At 67.6% G+C, this 21,961-nt stretch overlaps 1 protein-coding gene and 2 long non-coding RNA genes across 3 annotated transcripts; all 3 read left to right on the plus strand.

The window, feature by feature from the left end:
* Positions 1–1,294: 1,294 nt before the first annotated feature.
* LOC117009272 (autophagy-related protein 2 homolog A-like) lies at positions 1,295–8,542 on the plus strand. The gene is made up of 7 exons (XM_033083504.1): positions 1,295–1,370; positions 1,575–1,697; positions 2,067–2,120; positions 2,410–2,515; positions 2,700–2,820; positions 6,352–6,453; positions 8,441–8,542. The coding sequence occupies exons 1-7, from the start codon at positions 1,295–1,297 to the stop codon at positions 8,540–8,542; spliced, it is 684 nt and encodes a 227-aa protein (XP_032939395.1).
* An 8,892-nt stretch (positions 8,543–17,434) lies between these two features.
* Positions 17,435–18,553, plus strand: LOC117009385. The gene is made up of 3 exons (XR_004420470.1): positions 17,435–17,508; positions 18,274–18,361; positions 18,527–18,553. It is a non-coding gene; the product is annotated as an uncharacterized LOC117009385 (long non-coding RNA).
* A 975-nt stretch (positions 18,554–19,528) lies between these two features.
* LOC117009324 lies at positions 19,529–21,408 on the plus strand. Its single transcript, XR_004420463.1, has 3 exons — positions 19,529–19,611; positions 20,329–20,492; positions 21,290–21,408. It is a non-coding gene; the product is annotated as an uncharacterized LOC117009324 (long non-coding RNA).
* The last annotated feature ends 553 nt before the right edge of the window (positions 21,409–21,961 follow it).

Raw genomic sequence — 21,961 nt, forward strand, 5'->3', positions numbered from 1 at the left:
TCGCCGCAGGCCCTGGACGCGCTGCTGGCCGAGGCGGCGGCGCCGCTGGAGCTGCTCGCGGGCGCCGTCGGGGCTGTGACCGTCACCGTGCCCTGGGCCGCGCTGGGCACCGAGCCCGTGCGGCTGCGGCTGCGGGAGCTGCGCCTCGTGCTGCGGCCGCGTGAGTGACCGGTCACCTTATTGTCACCTCAGTGTCACCTCCTTGTCACCTCCCTGTCACCTACCAACTCCCGGTCACCTCCATGTCACCTCATTGTCACCTCCCTGTCACCTCCTTGTCACCGCCCGGTCACCTGCCACCGCCCGGTCACCTCCCTGCCACCACCCGGTCACCCCTTGTCACCTCATTGTCACCCCTTGTCACCTCATTGTCACCTACCAATGCCCGGCCACCTCCCTGTCACCTCATTGTCACCTCCTTCTCACTGCCCGGTCACCTCCTTGTCACCTCCCTGCCACCACCCTGCCATCGCCTGGTCACCTCTTGATCATCTCCTTGTCACCTGCCACCGCCCTACCACCACCCGGTCACCCCTTGTCACCTCCCTGTCACCTCATTGTCACCTACCAACGCCCGGTCACTGCCCTGCCACCTCCCTGCCACTGCCCGGTCACCTCCTTGTCACCTGCCACCACCCTGCCTCCGCCTTGTCACCTCCCTGTCACCTCCCTGTCACCTCCTTGTCACCTCCCTGCCACCTCCCTGCCACCTCCCTCCCTCCGCCTTGTCACCTCCCTGTCACCTCCCTGTCACCTCCTTGTCCCCTCCTTGTCACCTGCCACCACCCTGCCACTGCCTTGCCGACCCTTTGTCATCTCCTTGTCACTTGCTTGTCACCGCCTGGTCACCTCCCTACCACCTGTCAGCACCCTGCCGCCTTTTTGTCACCTCCTTGTCACTGCCCTGCCACCGCCCTGCCACCGCCTTGACGCTTCCTTGTCACCGCCCTGCCACCACCGGTCCCCTCCCTGTCACCTTCCTGCCCCCTCCCCCTCGGTGCCACCCGTGTACCATCCACCCACTGTCCCTGTCACCTCCCGCTGTCCCCCCCTGACCCCCCTGTGTCCCCCCCCGTGTCCCCCTGACCCGCCCTGACCCCCACCATGTCCCCGTGTCCCCTGACCCCCCCGTGTCCCTCCCTGACCCCCCTGTGACCCCGGTGTCCCCCCGTGTCCCCCCCACAGCTCCCGTGCCACCCCTTGCAGTGTCCCCCCCGTGTCCCCACCATGTCCCTGTGTCCCCCTGACCCCCCCGACCCCCCGTGTCCCCCCCCTGACCCCCCCGTGTCCCCCCATGACCCCCCTGACCCGCCCTGACCCCCACTATGTCCGCGTGTCCCCCCTGACCCCCCCCGTGTCCCCTGACCCCGGTGACCCCGGTGTCCCCCCATGACCCCCCCATGTCCCCACCATGTCCCCGTGTCCCCCCCTGACCCCTGGTGACCCCGTTGTCCCCCCGTGTCCCCGTGTCCCCTGACCCCCCCGTGTCCCCCCGTGTCCCCCCCCGACCCCCCCGTGTCCCCTGACCCCCCCGTGTCCCCCCCTGACCCCGGTGTCCCCCCGTGTCCCCCCAGGCCAGCCGGGGTCGCCGGGGTCGGGGTCGCCCCCCCCGGGGGGGTCGCAGCAGGGCCGGGACCCCCCCCCAGAGCCGCCCCCGCTGGAGGGGCTGGAGGCGCTGGCGGTGACCATTGACACAGGTGACACTGGGGACAATGGGGACATGGGGGACACAGGGGACAGGGAGGGGCTGGAGGCGCTGGCGGTGACCATTGACACAGGTGACAACGGGGACAGGGACACAGGGACAGCGGGGACAGGGAGGGGACAGGGAGGGGCTGGAGGCGCTGGCGGTGACCATTGACACAGGTGACAGTGGGGACAGGGAGGGGACACGGGGGACAGGGAGGGGACAGGGAGGGGACAGGGAGGGGCTGGAGGCGCTGGCGGTCACCATTGACACAGGTGACACTGGGGACAGTGGGGACAGGGACACAGGGGACAGGGAGGGGACAGGGAGGGGCTGGCGGTCACCATTGACACAGGTGACACTGGGGACAGGGACACAGGGGACAGAGGGGACAGGGAGGCGCTGGAGGCGCTGGCGGTCACCATTGACACAGGTGACAAGGGAGGGGACAGGTGACAATGGGGACAGGGACACAGGGGACAGGGAGGGGACAGGGAGGGGACACTGACACGGGTGACAATGGGGATGGGGACAGGACTTGGGGGGGACCCAGGTGTCCCTGGGGGAGGTGGCACGGGGGAGGGGTCTGCCCCTGGCCCCTCTGCCATGTCCACCCCTCACTGTCCCTGTGTCCCCTGACTGTCCCCTGGGTGTCCCCTCACTGTCCCCATGTCCCCTGAGTGTCCCCTGGGTGTCCCCTGACTGTCCCTGTGTGTCCGCAGTGCTGCGGCGGCTGCAGGTGCTGCTGGAGGACGCCGAGCTCCGCGTGGAGCTGCCCCCGCAGCCCGGGGGGGGCCCGGGGGGGGCGCTGGAGCTGCACCTGCCCAGGTGAGGGGGAGGGCTGGGAGGGGCTGGGTGTGACCCGGGGCTGTCCCCAAGTGTCCCCAAGGGTGTCCCCAGGTGGGGGGGAGGGGCTGGGGGAGGGGCTGGGTGTGTCCCAGGGCTGACCCCAGTGTCCCCAGGTGTGTCCCCAGCTGTCCCCAGTGTCCCCAGTGTCCCCGTCCGTCCCCAGGGCCGAGCTCGAGGACGCCGGGGGCGATCCCGGGGCCGCTCCCCCCGCGGTTCTGCTCAAGGAGCTGCGGCTGCGCGACGCCCGGCTGCTGTGGCAGGAGCTGCCACCCACCTGGGCACAGGTAATGTCACCTGTGTGTCACCTGAGTCACCCTGTGTGTGCTCTGTGTCACCCTGTGTCACCCTGTGTGTGTCACCTGTGTGTCACTCTGTGTGCGGCTGCTGTGGCAGGAGCTGCCACCCACCTGGGCACAGGTACTGTCACCTGTGTGTCACCTGTGTGTCACCCTGTGTGTCACCTGTGTGTCACCCTGTGTGTGTCACCTGTGTGTCACTCTGTGTGTCACCTGTGTGTCACCCTGTGTGTGTCACCTGTGTGTCACCCTGTGTGCGGCTGCTGTGGCAGGAGCTGCCACCCTCGGAGGTGCAGGTAATGTCACCTGTGTGTCACCTGTGTGTCACCTGTGTGTGCTCTGTGTCACCTGTGTGTCACCTGTGTCACTCTGTGTGCGGCTGCTGTGGCAGGAGCTGCCACCGCCCTGGGCACAGGTACGGACACCTGTGTGTCACCTGTGTCACCCTGTGTGTCACCTGTGTGTCACCTGAGTCACCCTGTGTGTCACCTGTGTGTCACTCTGTGTGCGGCTGCTGTGGCAGGAGCTGCCACCGCCCTGGGCACAGGTACGGACACCTGTGTGTGCCCTGTGTGTCACCTGTGTGTCACCTGTGTCACCTGTGTGTCACTCTGTGTGTCACTCTGTGTGCGGCTGCTGTGGCAGGAGCTGCCACCCACCTGGGCGCAGGTAATGTCACCTGTGTGTCACCTGTGTGTCACCTGTGTGTGCCCTGTGTGTCACCTGTGTGTGTCACCTGTGTGCGGCTGCTGTGGCAGGAGCTGCCACCCACCTGGGCACAGGTAATGTCACCTGTGTCACCTGTGTGTGTCACGCTGTGTGCTCTGAGTCACCCTGTGTGTGTCACCCTGTGTGTGTCACCCTGTGTGTGTCACCTGTGTGTCACCTGTGTGCGGCTGCTGTGGCAGGAGCTGCCACCGCCCTGGGCACAGGTAATGTCACCTGTGTGTCACCTGTGTGTCACCCTCTGTGTGCTCTGTGTCACCCTGTGTCACCCTGTGTGTGTCATCGTGTGTGTCACTCTGTGTGCGGCTGCTGTGGCAGGAGCTGCCACCCCCCTGGGCACAGGTAATGTCACCTGTGTCACCTGTGTCACCTGTGTCACCTGTGTCACCCTGTGTGTCACTCTGTGTGCGGCTGCTGTGGCAGGAGCTGCCACCGCCCTGGGCGCAGGTAATGTCACCTGTGTCACCTGTGTGTCACCTGTGTGTGCCCTGTGTCACCCTCTGTGTGCTCTGTGTCACCCTGTGTGTGTCACCTGTGTGTCACTCTGTGTGCGGCTGCTGTGGCAGGAGCTGCCACCGCCCTGGGCGCAGGTACGGACACCTGTGTGTCACCTGTGTGTCACCTGTGTGTCACCTGTGTCAGCTGTGTCACCCTGTGTCACCCTGTGTGTGTCACCCTGTGTGTGTCACCCTGTGTGTCACCCTGTGTCACCTGTGTCACTCTGTGTGTCACCTGTGTGTCACCTGTGTCACCTGTGTGTCACCTGTGTGTCACTCTGTGTGTGGCTGCTGTGGCAGGAGCTGCCACCCACCTGGGCACAGGTAATGTCACCTCTGTCACCTCTGTCACTTGTGTGTCACCTGTGTGTGCTCTGTGTGTCACCTGTGTGTCACCTGTGTGTCACCTGTGTGTGCTCTGTGTCACCTTGTGTCACCCTGTGTCACCTGTGTGTGCCCTGTGTGTGCGGCTGCTGTGGCAGGAGCTGCCACCCACCTGGGCACAGGTAATGTCACCTGTGTGTCACCTGTGTGTCACCTGTGTGTCACCTGAGTCACCCTGTGTGTGTCACCCTGTGTGTCACCTGTGTCACCTGTGTCACCTGTGTGTGTCACCTGTGTGTCACCTGTGTGTCACCTGTGTCACCCTGTGTGTGTCACCTGTGTGTCACCTGTGTCACCTGTGTCACCTGTGTGTGTCACCTGTGTGTCACCCTGTGTGTCACCTGTGTGTGTCACCCTGTGTGCGGCTGCTGTGGCAGGAGCTGCCACCCCCCTGGGCACAGGTAATGTCACCTCTGTCACCTGTGTGTCACCTGTATCACCCTGTGTCACCTGTGTGTCACCTGTGTGCGGCTGCTGTGGCAGGAGCTGCCACCCCCCTGGGCACAGGTACGGACACCTGTGTGTCACCTGTGTGTCACCTGTGTCACCCTGTGTGTCACTCTGTGTCACCCTCTGTGTGCTCTGTGTGTGTCACTCTGTGTGTGCGGCTGCTGTGGCAGGAGCTGCCGCCCACCTGGGCGCAGGTACGGACACCTGTGTGTCACCTGTGTCACCCTGTGTGTCACCTGTGTCACCCTGTGTGTCACCTGTGTGTGCCCTGTGTGTGTCACCTGTGTGTGCGGCTGCTGTGGCAGGAGCTGCCACCGCCCTGGGCACAGGTAATGTCACCTGTGTGTCACCCTGTGTGTCACCTGTGTCACCTGTGTGTGTCACCTGTGTGTCACCTGTGTGTGTCACTCTGTGTGCGGCTGCTGTGGCAGGAGCTGCCGCCCCCCTGGGCACAGGTAATGTCACCTGTGTGTCACCTGTGTCACCTGTGTGTGCCCTGTGTGTGTCACCTGTGTGTCACCTGTGTGTGTCACTCTGTGTGCGGCTGCTGTGGCAGGAGCTGCCACCCCCGTGGGTGCAGGTACTGTCACCTGTGTGTCACCTGAGTCAGCTGTGTCACCTGTGTGTCACCTGTGTCACCTGTGTGTCACCTGTGTGTCACCTGTGTGCGGCTGCTGTGGCAGGAGCTGCCACCCACCTGGGCACAGGTAATGTCACCTCTGTCACCTGTGTGTCACCTGAGTCACCTGTGTGTCACCTGTGTCACCCTGTGTGTCACCTGTGTGTCACCTGTGTGTGCTCTGTGTGTGTCACTCTGTGTGCGGCTGCTGTGGCAGGAGCTGCCACCCACCTGGGCACAGGTACTGTCACCTGTGTGTCACCTGTGTGTGTCACGCTGTGTCACCCTGTGTCACCTGAGTCACCCTGTGTGTGTCACCTGTGTGTCACTCTGTGTGTGCCCTGTGTGTGTCACCCTGTCTGTCACTCTGTGTGCGGCTGCTGTGGCAGGAGCTGCCACCCACCTGGGCACAGGTACTGTCACCTGTGTGTCACCTGTGTGTCACCTGTGTGTCATCGTGTGTGTCACCTGAGTCACCCTGTGTGTGTCACCTGTGTGTCACTCTGTGTGTGGCTGCTGTGGCAGGAGCTGCCACCCACCTGGGCACAGGTACTGTCACCTGTGTGTCACCTGTGTGTCACCTGTGTGTCATCGTGTGTGTCACCTGTGTGTCACCTGTGTGTCACCTGTGTGTCACCTGTGTGTCACCTGTGTGTGTGTCACCTGTGTCCCCTCAGTGTCCCCATGTCCCCCCAGTGTCCCCAATGTCCCCTCAGTGTCCCCGCAGGTCCCCAATGTCCCCTCAGTGTCCCCAATGTCCCCTCTGTGTCCCCGCAGGTCCCCGTGTCCCTTCAATGTCCTCAGTGTCCCCAATGTCCCCATGTCCCCTCTGTGTCCCCGCAGGTCCCCGTGTCCCCCCCGGTGCTGGGGGGGCTCCTCCCGGGCCCCTCGGAGCTGAGCCTGCGCCTGAAACGGAAACGGAGCGGGGGGCTGCCGGGACCGGCGGTGGGGGAGGGGCTGCCGGGACCGGCGGTGGGGGAGGGGCTGGGGGGGGGGGGAGGGGCTGGGGAATGGGGGAGGGGCTGGGGGGGGAGGGGCTGCCGGGACCGGCGGTGGGGGAGGGGCTGGGGGATGGGGGAGGGGCTGCGGTGGGGGAGGGGCTGCCGGGACCGGCGGTGGGGGAGGGGCTGGGGGATGGGGGAGGGGCTGCGGTGGGGGAGGGGCTGCCGGGACCGGCGGTGGGGGAGGGGCTGGGGGGGGTGGGGGAGGGGCTGGGGGGGGGGAGGGGCTGCGGGACCGGCGGTGGGGGAGGGGCTGCGGTGGGGGGAGGGGCTGCCGGGACCGGCGGTGGGGGAGGGGCTGCGGTGGGGGAGGGGCTGCCGGGACCGGCGGTGGGGGAGGGGCTGGGGGGGAGGGGCTGCCGGGACCGGCGGTGGGGGAGGGGCTGGGGGGGAGGGGCTGCCGGGACCGGCGGTGGGGGAGGGGCTGGGGGGGGAGGGGCTGGGGGGTGGGGGAGGGGCTGCCGGGACCGGCGGTGGGGGAGGGGCTGGGGGTGGGGGAGGGGCTGGGGGGGGCAGTGTCATTTTTGGGGTTTTTTTGGGTTTCGGGGTTTTTGGGGACTGATTTTGAGGTTTTTTAGTTGTGGGGGTTTTGGGGTCTCATTTTCAGAGTTTTGGGGTTTTGGGGTCTCGTTTTCAGAGTTTTGGGGTCTCATTTTTAGGGGTTTGGTTTTTTTTGGTTTCTGTGTTTTTTTGGGTTTCACTTTTGGGGGTTTTGGGGTCTCCTTGTCAGAGTTTTGGGTTTTTGGGGTCTCGTTTTCAGAGTTTTGGGGTCTCATTTTTAGGGGTTTGGTTTTTTTTGTTTCTGTGGTTTTTTTGGGTTTCACTTTCGGGGGTTCTGGGGTCTCATTGTCAGAGTTTTGGGTTTTTGGGTTGTTATATTCAGGGATTTCGGATTTTTTTTGGGGGGCCTCATTTTCAGAGATTTTAGGACTTTTTTTTTGTTTCTGTGGTTTTTGGGGTCTCATTTTCAAGATTTCTGGGTTTTTTCTGGTTTCTGGGTTTTTGGGGGTCTCGTTTTAAGGGGTTTTGGGTTTTTTGGTTTCTGTGGTTTTTGAGGTGTTGTTTTCAGGATTTTTGAGGTTTTTTGGGTTTCTGTGGTTTTTGGGGTCTCATTGGGGGTCTTGGGATCTCGTTTTTGGGGGTTTTTTGGGTCTCATTTTCAGAGATTTTGGGTTTTTTTGGTTTCTGTGTTTTTTGGGATCTCATTTTCAGAGTTTTAGGTTTTTGGGGTCTCATTTTCAGAGTTTTGGGGTCTAATATTCAGGGATTTAGAGTTTTTGGGGTCTCATTTTTGGGTTTTTTTCCGGGTTTCTGTGTTTTTTGGAGTCTCATTTTGAGGGGTTTTGGGTTTTTTGGTTTCTGTGTTTTTTGGGTCTGATTTTCAGAGCTTTTGGTTTTTCTGGTTTTTGTGTTTTTTGGGGTTTCATTTTCACGGTTTTCTGGGTTTTTGGGGTCTCATTTTCGGGGTTTTGGGTTTTTGGGTTCTTATATTCAGGGATTTTGGTTTTTTTTGGGGGGTGCTATTTTCAGCGATTTTGGGATTTTCTTTGGTTTCTGTGGTTTTTAGGGTCTCATTGGGGTTTTTGGGGTCTCGTTTTTGGGGTTTTTTAGGGTCTCATTTTCAGGATTTTGGGTTTTTTGTTTCCGTGGTTTTTTGGTCTCACTTTCAGGATTTTAGGGTCTCATTTTGGGGGTTTTTGGGTTTTTGGGGTCTCATTTTCAGAGTTTTGGGTTTTTGGGTTGTTATATTCAGGGACTTTGGTTTTTTTTTTGGGGTCTTATTTTCAGAGATTTTGGGATTTTGGGGTCTCGTTTTTGGGGTTTGTGGGGTCTCATTTTCAGGATTTTGGGTTTTTTGTCTCTCATTTTCAGGATTTTGGGTTTATTTGTGTTTTTTGTGTTTTTTATGTGTTTTTTGTGTCCCTGCCCAGGTGGAGCTGGAGGGGCGCGTGGGGTCCCTGCACCTGCTGCTGCCCCCCCCCCCTGCTGGGGACGCTGCGGGCGCTGCTGGGGGCGCTGGAGCCCCCGGGTGAGACCCCAGACCCACCCTGGGGGGGACCCCAGACCCATCCAGGGACCCCAGACCCACCCCGGGGGGACCCCAGACCCACCCAGGGACCCCAGACCCAACAGGGGGGACCCCAGACCACCCGGGGACCCCAGACCCACCCAGGGACCCCAGACCCAACAGGGGACCCCAGACCACCCGGGGACCCCAGACCCACCTGGGGGGACCCCAGACCCACCTGGGGGGACCCCAGACCCACCCAGGGACCCCAGACCCACCCCAGGGGGACCCCAGACCCACCCCAGGGACCCCAGACCCACCCCGGGGACCCCAGACCCACCCCAGGGGGACCCCAGACCCACCCAGGGGGGACCCCAGACCCATCCAGGGACCCCAGACCCACCCCAGGGGGACCCCAGACCCACCCAGGGACCCCAGACCCAACAGGGGACCCCAGACCCACCCCGGGGACCCCAGACCCACCCAGGGGGACCCCAGACCCACCCAGGGACCCCAGACCCACCCCGGGGGGGACCCCAGACCCACCCCGGGGACCCCAGACCCACCCGGGGGGACCCCAGACCCATCCAGGGACCCCAGACCCATCCAGGGACCCCAGACCCACCCGGGGGGGACCCCAGACCCAACAGGGGAGACCCCAGACCCACCCGGGGACCCCAGACCCACCCCGGGGGGACCCCAGACCCATCCAGGGACCCCAGACCCAACAGGGGGACCCCAGACCCACCCAGGGACCCCAGACCCACACTGGGACCCCAGACCCACCCAGGGGATCTCAGACCCGCCCCAGGGACCCCAGACCCAACCAGGGACCCCAGACCCACCCGGGGGGACCCCAGACCCACCCCGGGGACCCCAGACCCACCCCGGGGGACCCCAGACCGATCCAGGGACCCCAGACCCACCCAGGGGGGACCCCAGACCCACCCGGGGAGACCCCAGACCCACCCGGGGGGACCCCAGACCCACCCGGGGGGACCCCAGACCCACAAGGGGACCCCAGACCCACCCAGGGACCCCAGACCCACCCGGGGGGGACCCCAGACCCAACAGGGGGACCCCAGACCCACCCCGGGGACCCCAGACCCACCCAGGGACCCCAGACCCACCCTGGGGGGACCCCAGACCCACCCCAGGGGGACCCCAGACCCACCTGGGGACCCCAGACCCGCCCCAGGGACCCCAGACCCACCCAGGGACCCCAGACCCACAGGGGGGACCCCAGACCCATCCAGGGACCCCAGACCCATCCAGGGGGGACCCCAGACCCACCCAGGGACCCCAGACCCACCCTGGGACCCCAGACCCACCCAGGGACCCCAGACCCATCCAGGGACCCCAGACCCACAGGGGGGACCCCAGACCCGCCCAGGGGGGACCCCAGACCCACCCAGGGACCCCAGACCCACCCCAGGGACCCCAGACCCACCCTGGGGGGACCCCAGACCCACCCCAGGGGGACCCCAGACCCATCCAGGGACCCCAGACCCATCCAGGGACCCCAGACCCACCCCAGGGACCCCAGACCCACCCGGGGGGACCCCAGACCCACCCCAGGGACCCCAGACCCACCCAGGGACCCCAGACCCACCCACAGGGGGACCCCAGACCCACCCAGGGACCCCAGACCCACCCAGGGGGGACCCCAGACCCAACAGGGGGACCCCAGACCCACCCAGGGACCCCAGACCCACCCCGGGGACCCCAGACCCATCCAGGGGGGACCCCAGACCCACCCCAGGGACCCCAGACCCACCCGGGGGGACCCCAGACCCGCCCCAGGGACCCCAGACCCACCCAGGGGGGACCCCAGACCCAACAGGGGGACCCCAGACCCACCCCGGGACCCCAGACCCACCCCGGGGACCCCAGACCCATCCAGGGGGGACCCCAGACTCATCCAAAGGGACCCCAGACCCACCCAGAGCGACCCCAGACCCACTCAAGGGGACCCCAGACCCACCCCAGGGACCCCAGACCCACCCAGGGGGACCCCAGACCCACCCAGGGGGACCCCAGACCCACCCAGGGACCCCAGACCCGCCCGGGGACCCCAGACCCAACAGGGGGACCCCAGACCCACCTGGGGACCCCAGACCCACCCAGGGACTCCAGACCCACCCCGGGACCCCAGACCCAACAGGGGGACCCCAGACCCACCTGGGGACCCCAGACCCACCCAGGGGGACCCCAGACCCACCCAGGGGGACCCCAGACCCACCCTGGGGGGGACCCCAGACCCACCCCGGGGACCCCAGACCCACCCGGGGACCCCAGACCCATCCAGGGGGGACCCCAGACCCAACAGGGGGGACCCCAGACCCACCCAGGGGGGACCCCAGACCCACCTGGGGACCCCAGACCCATCCAGGGGACCCCAGACCCACCCAGGGACCCCAGACCCACCCCAGGGGGACCCCAGACCCACCCAGGGACCCCAGACCCACCCGGGGGGGACCCCAGACCCATCCAGGGACCCCAGACCCACCCAGGGACCCCAGACCCAACAGGGGGGACCCCAGAATGGGGAGGGGGATTGGGGGGGGGATGGGGTCTGTTGGGGGGGATTTTGGGGCGGATTTTGGGGTGGGATTTTGGGTGGGATTTGGGGTGGGGTTTTGGGGGGGATTTGGGGTGGGATTTTGGGGGGTTTTGGGTGGATTTTGGGGGGATTTTGGGGGGTTTTGGGTGGATTTTGGGGGGATTTTGGGGGGTTTTTGAGGGGGATTTTGGGGGTTTATGGGGTGGGATTTTGGGGTGGGATTTTGGGGTGGGATTTTGGGGCTGATTTTGGGGTTTTTGGGGGGGGGGATTTTGGGTGGGATTTTGGGTGGATTTTGGGTGAATTTTGGGGTGGATTTTGGGGGTTTTTGGGGTGGGATTTTGGGGTGGGATTTTGGGTGGATTTTGGGGCCAATTTTGGGGTGGGATTTTGGGGGTTTTGGGGTTTTTTTGGGGTGGATTTTGGGTGAATTTTGGGGTGGTTTGGGTGGGATTTTGGGGTGGGATTTTGGGTGGATTTTGGCTGGATTTTGGGGCCAATTTTGGGGTGGGATTTTGGGGGTTTTTGGAGTTTTTTGGGGTGGATTTTGGGTGAATTTTGGGGTGGTTTGGGTTGGGATTCTGGACCCTCTGACCCCCCCCTCTTTTCCCCCCCCCAGGCGCCCCCCCCGGGGGTCGCAGCCGCCCCCTGGGCCCCCAGGACCTGGCGCTGATCGAGCGGGAGCTGAGCCGGGCCCTGCGGGGGGAGGGGGGAGCCCCCAGCCCCCCCGGGGGGGACCCCGACAGCGGTGAGGGGGGAGGGGCGGGGAGGGGGCTGGGGGGGGGGCTGGGGGAGGAATTGGGGGGGTTGGGGGAGGGGTTTGGGAGGGTCCAGGGAGGTCTGGGGGGGTTTGGGGCAGTTTTGGGGGGGTCTGAGGGGGGATTTGGGGGTGGTTTTGGGGGGGTTTTGGGAATTTTTGGAGATTTTGGGGGGGTCTAAGGGGGGATTTTGGGGGGGGGTTGGGGATTTTGGGAGGGTTTTGGTGAGTTAATGGATTTTGGGGGGGTTTTTTCGGGGGTCTGAGGGGGGGTTTGGGGCAGTTTTTGGGAATTTTGTGCCAGTTTTGGAAGGTCTGAGGGGAGTTTGGGGTGGTTTTTGGGGGGGTTGGGGTGGTTTTTGGGAGGGTTTGGGGATTTTTGGGGTGGTTTTGGGGGGGGGTTTGGGGGGGTTGGGGATTTTTGGGGGTGTTTATGGATTTTGGGGTGGTTTTTGGACGGGTTTTGGGGGGGTTTGGGATTTTTTGGGGGGATTTTGGGGGGGTTTTGGGGAGGTTTATGGATTTTTGGATATTTTTGGGGAGGTTTTGGGGTGGTTTTGGGGGGTTTCTCACCTCTCTCTCCCCCCCCCAGAGATGTTCTACTCCATGACGGGGTCCCTGGGGGAGGGGGACACCCCCAGCCCCCCCCCCAGCCCTGCTGTGAGTTGGGGGCGCCGGGGGGGGGCGGGGGGGGGGGATTTGTGGGGTTTGATTTGGGGATTTTGGGGGGGGATTTGGGGGGTTCTGGAGGGGGATTGGGTGGTTATTTTGGGGGGGGTTTTGGGGGGGTTTGGGGGATCCTGGGAGGGGAATTGGGGGAGGAATTTTTGGGGGTGGGAATTTTTGGGGGTGGAATTTTTGGGGGTGGGAATTTTTGGGGGTGGGAATTTTCGGGGGTGGAATTTTTGGGGGTGGAATTTTTGGGGGGTGGAATTTGGGCAGGAGCAATTTGTGGGGAGGGGGAGGGGTGGAAATTTTCATTTTGGGCAGGGGGGAGGAATTTTGGGGGTTTGACCCCCCCACCCTCTGCACCCCTCCCCCCTCCCCTCAGGAGAGCCCTCGGCACCGCCGCCCCTCCCCCCACAGCTCCGCCCCCCCAGGTGAGTCCAAAAAATGGGGGGGGGGGGGGCTATGGGGGGGGGGGCTATGGGGGGGGGGGGGGTCCGAATGTGGGAGGGGTCCTGGGGGTCCCTGGGGGGGTCCTCAGGGGGTTCTGGGGCTCCCTTGGGGGTCCCTTGGGGGGTCTCTGGGGGGGCTCTGGGGGCTCCTGGGGGGTCCCTGGGGCTCCCTGTGGTTCCTGGGGGGGTCCTGGGGGTCTCTTGGGGGGGGTTTGGGTGTCCTGGGGGGGCTCTGGGGGTCCCTGGGGGGGTCCTGAGGGTCCCTGAGGGGTATCTGGGGGTCCTGGGGGTCCCTGGGGAGGCTCTGGGGGTCCCTGGGTGTTCCCGGGGGTCCCTGGGGGGGTCCTGGGTGTCCCTTGGGGGGGCTGAGGGGATCCTGGGGGACTCTGGGGGGGCTCTGGGGGTCCTGGGGGAGCTCTGGGGTCCTGGGGGGCTCTGGGGGCTCCTGGGGGGTTCCCGGGGATCCCTTGGGGGGGCTGAGGGGATCCTGGGGGGTCCCTGGGAGGGCTCTGTGGGGCTCTGGGGATCCCTGAGGGGGCTCTGGGGGTCCCTGGGGGTCCCTTGGGGGGTCCCTGGGGGGGTCCTGAGGGTCCTTGGGGGGTCCCTGGGGTCTCTTGGGGGGTCCCTGAGGGGGCTGTGGGGGTCCTGAGGGTCCCTGTGGATCCTGGGGGTCCCTTGGGGGGTCCCTGACCCTGCCCAGGCCGGGGTCCCCCCGCCCGGGGGGGGTTCCGGCTCCAGGTCACCTTGGGGACGGTCACCGCGCTCCTGCCCGAGCAGGGCGGGGCCCCCAGCCCCTCCCACCAGCGCCTGTGGGCGGAGCTCTGCCAGGGCCACGCCCACCCGGCCTGGGACCACGCCCTGCCCTTCGCTCACCTCAGGTACGGCCACGCCCCCCTCGTGTGTCCCCGGTGTCCCCAAACCCCCCTGTGACCCCCCTGTGACCCCCTGACCCCTGTGACCCCCTGACCCCCCTGACCTCCCCTGACCCCTGTGACCCCTCATGTCCCCCTGACCCCCTGGTGTCCCCAGTGTCCCCTCAGTGTCCCCAGGGTCCAGGCGGGTGGGGTGCTGCTGTCCCTGTGACCCCTGCCATGTCACCCTCGTGTCCCCCTGACCCCCCTGTGTCCTCCCCTGACCCCTCAGTGTCCCCTTGGTGTCTCCAATGTCCTCCCCCAATGTCCCCAGGCTCCATGTGGGCGGGGCACTGCTGTCACTGTGCCCTCTGCCATGTCCCCCTCGTGTGTCCCCAAACCCCTCTGACCCCCCCTGTGACCCCCTCCTTGTCCCCCTGTCCTCCTCATGTCCCTCCCTGACCCCTGGTGTCCCCAATGTCCCCCGGTTCTCCCCAGGCTCCACACCGGGGGGGGCGCTGCTGTCCTTGTGTCCCCCATGTGTCCCCCCTGTGACCCCCCCTGTGTCTACCTGACCCCTGCCATGTCCCCCAGTGTCCCCCCGTTGTCCCCGCAGGCTCCACGCCGGGGGGGCGCTGCTGTCCCTGTGACCCCTGCCATGTCCCCCCCATCCCCATGTCCCTGTGTCCCTCAAACCCCCCTGACCCCTCCCTGACCCCCTGACCCCAATGTCCCCCCAATGTCCCCGCAGGCTCCACGCCGGGGGGGCGCTGCTGTCCCCCTGACCCCTGCCATGTCCCCTGACCCCCCGGTATCCCCTCGGTGTCCCCCTGACCCCTCAGTGTCCCCAATGTCCCCCTGTTGTCCCCAGGCTCCACACCGGGGGGGGCGCTGCTGTGGCTGTGACCCCCCCCATGTCCCTGTGTCCCCTGACCCCCTGTGACCCCTCGGTGTCCCCGTTGTCCCCCCAGGCTCCACACGGGGGGGCGCTGCTGTCCCTGTGACCCCCCGTGTGTCCCCCTGACCCTGTGACCCCCCCCATGTCCCCTCCGTGTCCCCAATGTCCCCCCCTGACCCCAGTGTCCCCAATGTCCCCCCATTGTCCCCGCAGGCTCCAGGCCAGGGGGGCGCTGCTGTCCCTGTGACCCCCCCTGTGTCCCCATGACCCCCCTGACCCCCTGTGACCCCTCGGTGTCCCCGTTGTCCCCGCAGGCTCCAGGCCGGGGGGGCGCTGCTGTCCCTGTGACCCCCTGTGTGTCCCCCTGTCCCCTCGGTGTCCCCTGGTGTCCCCAATGTCCCCCCTGTTGTCCCCAGGCTCCACGCCGGGGGGGCGCTGCTGTCCCTGTGACCCCCCCTGTGTCCCCATGACCCCCCGTGTCCCTTCCTGACCCCAATGTCCCCCCGTTGTCCCCGCAGGCTCCAGGCCAGGGGGGCGCTGCTGTCCCTCTGACCCCCCCCATGTCCCCCTGTGTCCCCTGTGACCCCCTGTGACCCCTCGGTGTCCCCATTGTCCCCGCAGGCTCCAGGCCGGGGGGGCACTGCTGTCGCTGCTCTCGGGGTGCCCGGGGGGGCCCCAGGGGGGGCTCTCGCTCGCCCGCCTGGAGCTGCTGGAGGAGCTGCCGGGGGCGGAGCCAGGCAGGGTGCAGGTGGGCGGGGCCGGGGAGGGCGGGGCCTGGGGTGGGCGGGGCCAAGGGGTGGGTGGAGCCTGGAGGGTTTGGCTGATGTGGGTGGGGCTTTGGGGTGGGGCTTAAAGTGGGTGGGTGTGGCCTGCGGGTGGAGCCTGAGTGGGTGTGACCAGGAGGGAGGTCGGAAATGGGTGTGGCCTTAAAGGGGTGGGGTTTCTTTGGGTGTGGCTCTTAAGGGGTGGGGCTCACACACAGGGGCGGGGTCTCTCTGGGTGTGGCTGTGAAGGGGTGGGGCTTGTCTGGGTGTGTCTTGAGGGGCGGGGCCTGTCTGGGTGTGGCTGTGAATGGGTGGGGTTCACACAAGGGGGCGGGGCCTGTCTGGGTGTGACTGTGGATGGCTGGAGCTCACACAAGGGGGTGGTGCCTGTATGGGTGTGGCTGTGAATGGGCGGGGTCTCTCTGGGTGTGGCTGTGGGGGGGCGGGGCTCACACAAGGGGGTGGGGTCTCTCTGGGTGTGGCTGTGGAGGGGCGGTGCCTGTATGGGTGTGGCTGTGGAGGGGCGGGGCTTGTCTGGGTGTGGCTGTCAATGGGTGGGGCTCACACAAAGGGGGCGGGGCCTGCCTGGGTGTGGCCGCCCCACCCACCCCCGGCCCCGCCCCCAGATCCTGCATTTCCCCGCCCCCCCGGCGGCCGGCCCCGCCCCCGCCCAGCCCGTGCTGCGCCTGCGCTGGGGCCCCCCCGGCCCCGCCCCCCCCGGGGCCCCGCCCCCGCCCAAGGTGAGTGGGGGAGGGGGGGCCCCATTGCCCCCCCAGGCAGGACCCGGAGCGGGGGGAGGGGCTTGGGGACCCCGACCCTCCCCCAGCCCCAGAGGCCCCCAAACCCCCCCTGACCCCCCCGTGCCCCCCAGGGCCCCCCGCCCCCCCTGGAGCTGGGGCTGCAGCTGCGCCCCCCCGAGGCCGACCTGGACCTGGGGCTGCTCGAGCGCCTCGGCCCCGCCCTCGGCGCCCTCCTGGGCCACGCCCACCGCCCGGCCACGCCCACGGGGGAGGACACCAACCCTGCAGAGGTGGGCGGGGCTTGGGGAAGGGGAGGGGCTGAAGGGGCGTGGGGTGGGAGGGGCCTGGGGAGGGGTGAGGGCAAAGGGTGTGGTCAGGGGGAGGGGCTTGGGTGGGTGTGGCCAGGGCGAGGCTCGATGTGGGTGGGGCTGGATGTGGGTGTGACCAGGGTGGGGCTGATGTGGGCGGGGCTCAATTTTGGGCGGGGGGCTCAATGTGGGCAGGGCTTGATGTGGGTGTGGCTCGATGTGGGTGAGGCTGGATGTGGGTGTGGCCAGGGCGGGGCTGGATGTGGGTGTGGCTCAATGTGGGTGTGGCTCGATGTGGGCGGGGCTCAGTGTGGGTGTGGCTCAATGTGGGTGTGGCTCAATGTGGGCGGGGCTCAATGTGGGTGTGGCCAGGGAAGGGCTGGGTGTGGGCGGGGCTCGGTGTGGGTGGGGCTCGATGTGGGCGGGGCTCGGTGTGGGTGTGGCCAGGGTGGGGCTCGGTGTGGGCGGGGCTCGGTGTGGGCGGGGCTCAGTGTGGGTGTGGCTCGATGTGGGTGTGGCTCAGTGTGGGCGGGGCTCAATGTGGATGTGGCTTGATGTAGGTGGGGCTTGATGTGGGTGTGGCTCGGTGTGGGTGTGGCTCGATGTGGGTGTGGCTCGGTGTGGGCGGGGCTCGGTGTGGGCGGGGCTTGATGTGGGCGGGGCTCGATGTGGGAGGGGCTCGATGTGGGTGTGGCTCGATGTGGGCGGGGCTCGGTGTGGGCGGGGCTCGGTGTGGGCGGGGCTCTGTCCCGCTCCCTGGGCGTGTCCTGACGCTGCCCCTCCCCCCCAGGCGCAGTGGGCGTGGCCTGTGCTGCGGTGGGCGGCGCCGGGGGCGGGGCTGAGGCTGCGGCTGCCCCTGACCGACCTGCGGCCGCCCCCCCTGCGCGCCCCCCACCCCCGGGTGCGCCCCGAGAGCCTCCGGGTGCGGCTGGGGGGGCCCCGGGGCTGGGCGGGGCCGGGGGGCGGGGCCCTGAGCTGCGAGCACCTGGAGGGTGAGAGGGGGAGGGGACAAGGGGGGGGAGGGGACATGGGGGAGGGGACACCGGGGGGGACAGGGGACATGGGGGAGGGGCTGGGGGGGGTGGGGACACCGGGGGGGGGGAGGGGACACCTGGGGGGGGTGGGGACAATGGGGGAGGGGCTGGGGGGGGGGGGGACACCTGGGGGGAGGGGACACTGGGGGGAGGGGACATGGGAGGGGACACAGGGGAGGGGCTGGGGGGGGGGAGGGGACACTGGGGGGCTGGGGACACCGAGGGGGCGTGGCAGGGACATTGTGGGGGAGGGGACATTGGGGGGGGCATGGGGGGGGACATTGGGAGGGACATTGGGGGGAGGGGACACTGGAGGGGACATTGGGGGGGAGGGGACACTGGGGGGAGGGGACACGGGCGTGGGGGGGACATTTGGTGACAGGGTGGGGGGAGCAGGAGGGGATGGGGGGGGGACACGAGGGGGTGGCACCAGGGTGGGGTGGGGGAGGGGCTTGGGGTGGTTGGAGGTGACGTGGGGGGGTCAGGGGGGACATTTGGGTGGTGGGGGGACACCCCCAAAGACAGCAGGGACATTGATGGGGGGGGGGGCGTTTGTGGGGACCTGGGGGGGCACGGATGGGAGGGGCCACACCTTGGGGGTGGGGGGCTCAACCGTGACCCCCTGTGACCCCCCCGTGACCCCCCCATGACCCCCCCGTGACCCCCCCGTGACCCCCCGTGACCCCCCCGTGACCCCGCTGTGACCCCCCGTGACCCCCCCAGTGACGTACGAGGCCGAGGACATGGGGACCCTGCCCTGCCTGCGCGTGGAGCCGGGGCCCGGCCCGGGGGGCGCCCGCAGCGTCCCCACGTGAGCATGGGGGGGGCTGGGGGGGGCTGGGGGGTGTTTGGGTCTGGGGGGGTCCCTGGATCTGTTTTTGGGGGTTCCTTGGACCCCCTGACCGGGGGGGATTTGGGGGCTCCTCCCCCCTGTCCCCCCCCCGTACTGACCCCCCCCCCCCCCGTGCCCCCCCAGGCTCGAGGTCACCGTGGCCGAGACCCCCCCCCGAGCCCCCCCCGGGCCCCCCCCGACCCCGTTCTCTGCCCGGCGCAGCATCTACGAGAGCCACGAGGTGGGGACCCCAAAAACCGACCTGGGGACCCCCAAAAACTGCCCCAGGGACCCCCAAAAACCGCCCCGGGGACCCCAAAAACCGCCCCAGGGACCCCCAAAAACCGCCCCAGGGACCCCCAAAAACCACCCCGGGGACCCCAAAAACCGCCCTGGGGACCCCAAAAACTGCCCTGGGGACCCCCAAAAACCGCCCAGGGACCCCAAAAACCTCCCAGGGACCCCAAAAACCTCCCCGGGGACCCCCAAAAACTGCCCCGGGGACCCCCAAAAACCGCCCCAGGGACCCCCCAAAAACCGCCCCAGGGACCCCCAAAACCGCCCCAGGGACCCCAAAAACCGCCCAGGGGACCTCGGGGGGGGCTCTCAGGGGTCTGGGGGGCTCTCAGCGGTCTGGGGGCTCTCTCAGGAGTCTGGGGGGGCTCTGTGATCTGGGGGGGCGCTCGGGGGTCTGGGGGTCTCTTAGGGGTCTGGGGGCTCCCTCAGGGGTCTGGGGGGTCCCTCAGGGGGCTCTCAGGGTTCTGGGGGTGTCTCCTGAGCCCCCCCAGCCCCACAGTGCCCCCTCCCCCCCCAGCTGGTGCTGCCGGGGACCCCCGAGGAGTTGGGGGCGTTCGTGGGGGGGGCGCTGGGCGGGGCCCCCTGGACCCTGCGGGCGTGGCTGCCCCGAGCCCACCTGAGCCTGAGCCCCCCCGAGCTGCTGCAGCGCCTCTACAACAGGTGAGGGGGGGTCCCGAAACCGGGGGGGGCTCGGGGGGTCCCTTAGAGCCCCCCCAAACCCCCCCAAAATCCCCCCAGGATCAACAACGACCTCCTGCTCTGGGACCCCTCGGGCCCCGCCCCCTCCGCCGGAGACCCCGCCCCCTCCGCCGGAGACTCCGCCCCCTCCGAAGCCTCCGCCCACTCAGACGACCCCGCCCCCTCTGCTGGCCCCGCCCCCTCCGCCGGAGGCTCCGCCCCCTTCCGGCCCTGCCGGTCCGCGCTGGGCACAGGTGAGACCCCGGGACCCCTCCCCAAACCCAGGACCCCTCCCCCAACCCGGGACCCCTCCCCAAACCCGGGACCCCTCCCCCAACCCGGGACCCCTCCCCAAACCCGGGACCCCTCCCCCAAACCCGGGACCCCCCCCCCCAAACCCGGGACCCCTCCCCAAACCGGGACCCCCCCCCCCAAACCCGGGACCCTCCCCCCAAACCCGGGACCCCTCCCCAAACCCGAGACCCCTCCCCCAAACCCGGGACCCCTCCCCAAACCCGGGACCCCTCCCCAAACCCGGGACCCCCCCCCGCAAACCCGGGACCCCTCCCCAAACCCGGGACCCCTCCCCAAACCTGGGACCCCTCCCCCAAATCCGGGACCCCTCCCCCAAACCCGGGACCCCTCCCCAAACCGGGACCCCTCCCCCAAACCCGGGACCCCTCCCCAAACCCGGGACCCCCCCCCAAACCCGGGACCCTCCCCCAAACCCGGGACCCCTCCCCAAACCGGGACCCCTCCCCAAAGCCGGGACCCCTCCCCAAACCTGGGACCCCTCCCCAAACCCGGGACCCCTCCCCCAAACCCGGGACCCCCCCTCCCCCCAAACTCAGGACCCCCCCCCAAACCCGGGACCCCCCCCCAAACCCGGGACCCCTCCCCCCAACCCGGGGCTGTCCCCGGGTGTCCCCTGGGTCTGGGGTCCCCCCTGAGCCCCCCCCGCTGTCCCCCAGACTCGGAGGAGGAGGAGGAGGAGGAGGATGAAGGCCCCGGGGGGTCCCCGCAGGATTTTGGGGACGTTGGGGACGTTGGGGACCCCCCCGGGCCCCCCCAGAGCGGCGGCGCCTTCCTGGTCACCGTGCCCTGGGGACGCGTGACGGCCGAGTGTCCCCCTGAGGTGAGGGGGGGGGACACTGGGGGACAGCTGGGGACACCTGGGGCACCTGGGGACACCTGGGGACACTGGGGCACCTGGGGACAGCTGGGGACACCTGGGGACACCTGGGACACCTGGGGACAGCTGAGGACACCTGGGGACACCTGGGGACACTGGGGCACCTGGGGACAGCTGGGGACACCTGGGGACAGCTGGGGACACCTGGGGACACCTGGGACACCTGGGGACACCTGGGGACAGCTGGGGACACCTGAGTGTCACCTCGTGTCACCTGTGTGTCATCTGTGTGATCCCTGTGTCACCTCTGTGTCACCTGAGTGTCACCTGTGTCCCCCCATGGTGAGCGCTGGGGACACCTGGGGACAGCTGGGGACACCTGGGGATACCTGGGGACACCTGGGACACCTGTGTGTCACCTGTGTATCACCTGTGTGTCATCTGTGTGTCAGCCGTGTCACACCTGAGTGTCACCTGTGTCACCCCGTGTCACCTGTGTGTCACTTTTGTGTCACCTGGGTCACCTGTGTCACCTGTGTCCGGGGGGGAGGGGCGGTGGGGGAGGGGCAGTGGGGGAGGGGCAGTCTCTGACCCATTTTTGGGGTCCCAGGGGGGGAGGGGCGGTGGGGGAGGGGCGGTGGGGGAGGGGCGGTGCCTGACCCGGTGGGGGAGGGGCAGTGGGGGAGGGGCAGTGGGGGAGGGGCAGTCTCTGACCCGTTTTCGGGGTCCCAGGGGGGGAGGGGCAGTGGGGGAGGGGCGGTGGGGGAGGGGCGGTCTCTGACCCGATTTCGGGGTCCCAGGGGGGGCTCCCGGGGTCGCGGCTGGAGCTGGAGCTGGGGGAGGGGCGGCTCTGTGTCCTCCCCCGCCCGGGGGGGGCGCGGGGCCTGACCCGGGCGAGCGCCGAGCTGGGGACCCTCGAGCTGCGGCACGGTACCGAAATGGGGGGGGGCAAAAACGGGGGGGGAGGAACCCCAAAACGGGGGGGGGGGGGCCGGAAATGGGGGAGGGGACCCCAAATTGGGGGGGGGGACCCAAAAACGGGGGGGGGGGGGGACTCAAAACCGGGGGGGGCAGCCCAAAAACGGGGGGGGGGGGGGCAAAAATGGGGGGGGTGAAGGGGGGGAGGGGACCCCAAATTGGGGGGGGGACAAAGACGGGGGGGCAAAAAACGGGGGGAGAGGCAAAAATGGGGGGGGGGGGGGGTGTGGCAAAAATGGGGAGTGGTCCCGAAAATGGGGGGGCAACCCAAATGGGGGGGGGGCAAAAACGGGGGGTGGGCCCAAATGGGATTGGAGGGGCCAAAATGAGGGGGGCGCAAACGGGGGTGGGGGGGAGACCCAAATTGGGGGAGGGGGCTAAAAAATGGGAGGAGGGACCCAAAAAGGGGGGGGGGCCGGAAATTCGGGGGGGCCCAGAATGGGACCAGGGGGGACCCCAAAACGGGGGGGGGGGGCCAAAAATGGGGAAGGAAC

The sequence above is a fragment of the Catharus ustulatus genome, chromosome 32 (genome assembly GCF_009819885.2).
Source record: "Catharus ustulatus isolate bCatUst1 chromosome 32, bCatUst1.pri.v2, whole genome shotgun sequence".
NCBI lineage: Eukaryota > Metazoa > Chordata > Aves > Passeriformes > Turdidae > Catharus > Catharus ustulatus.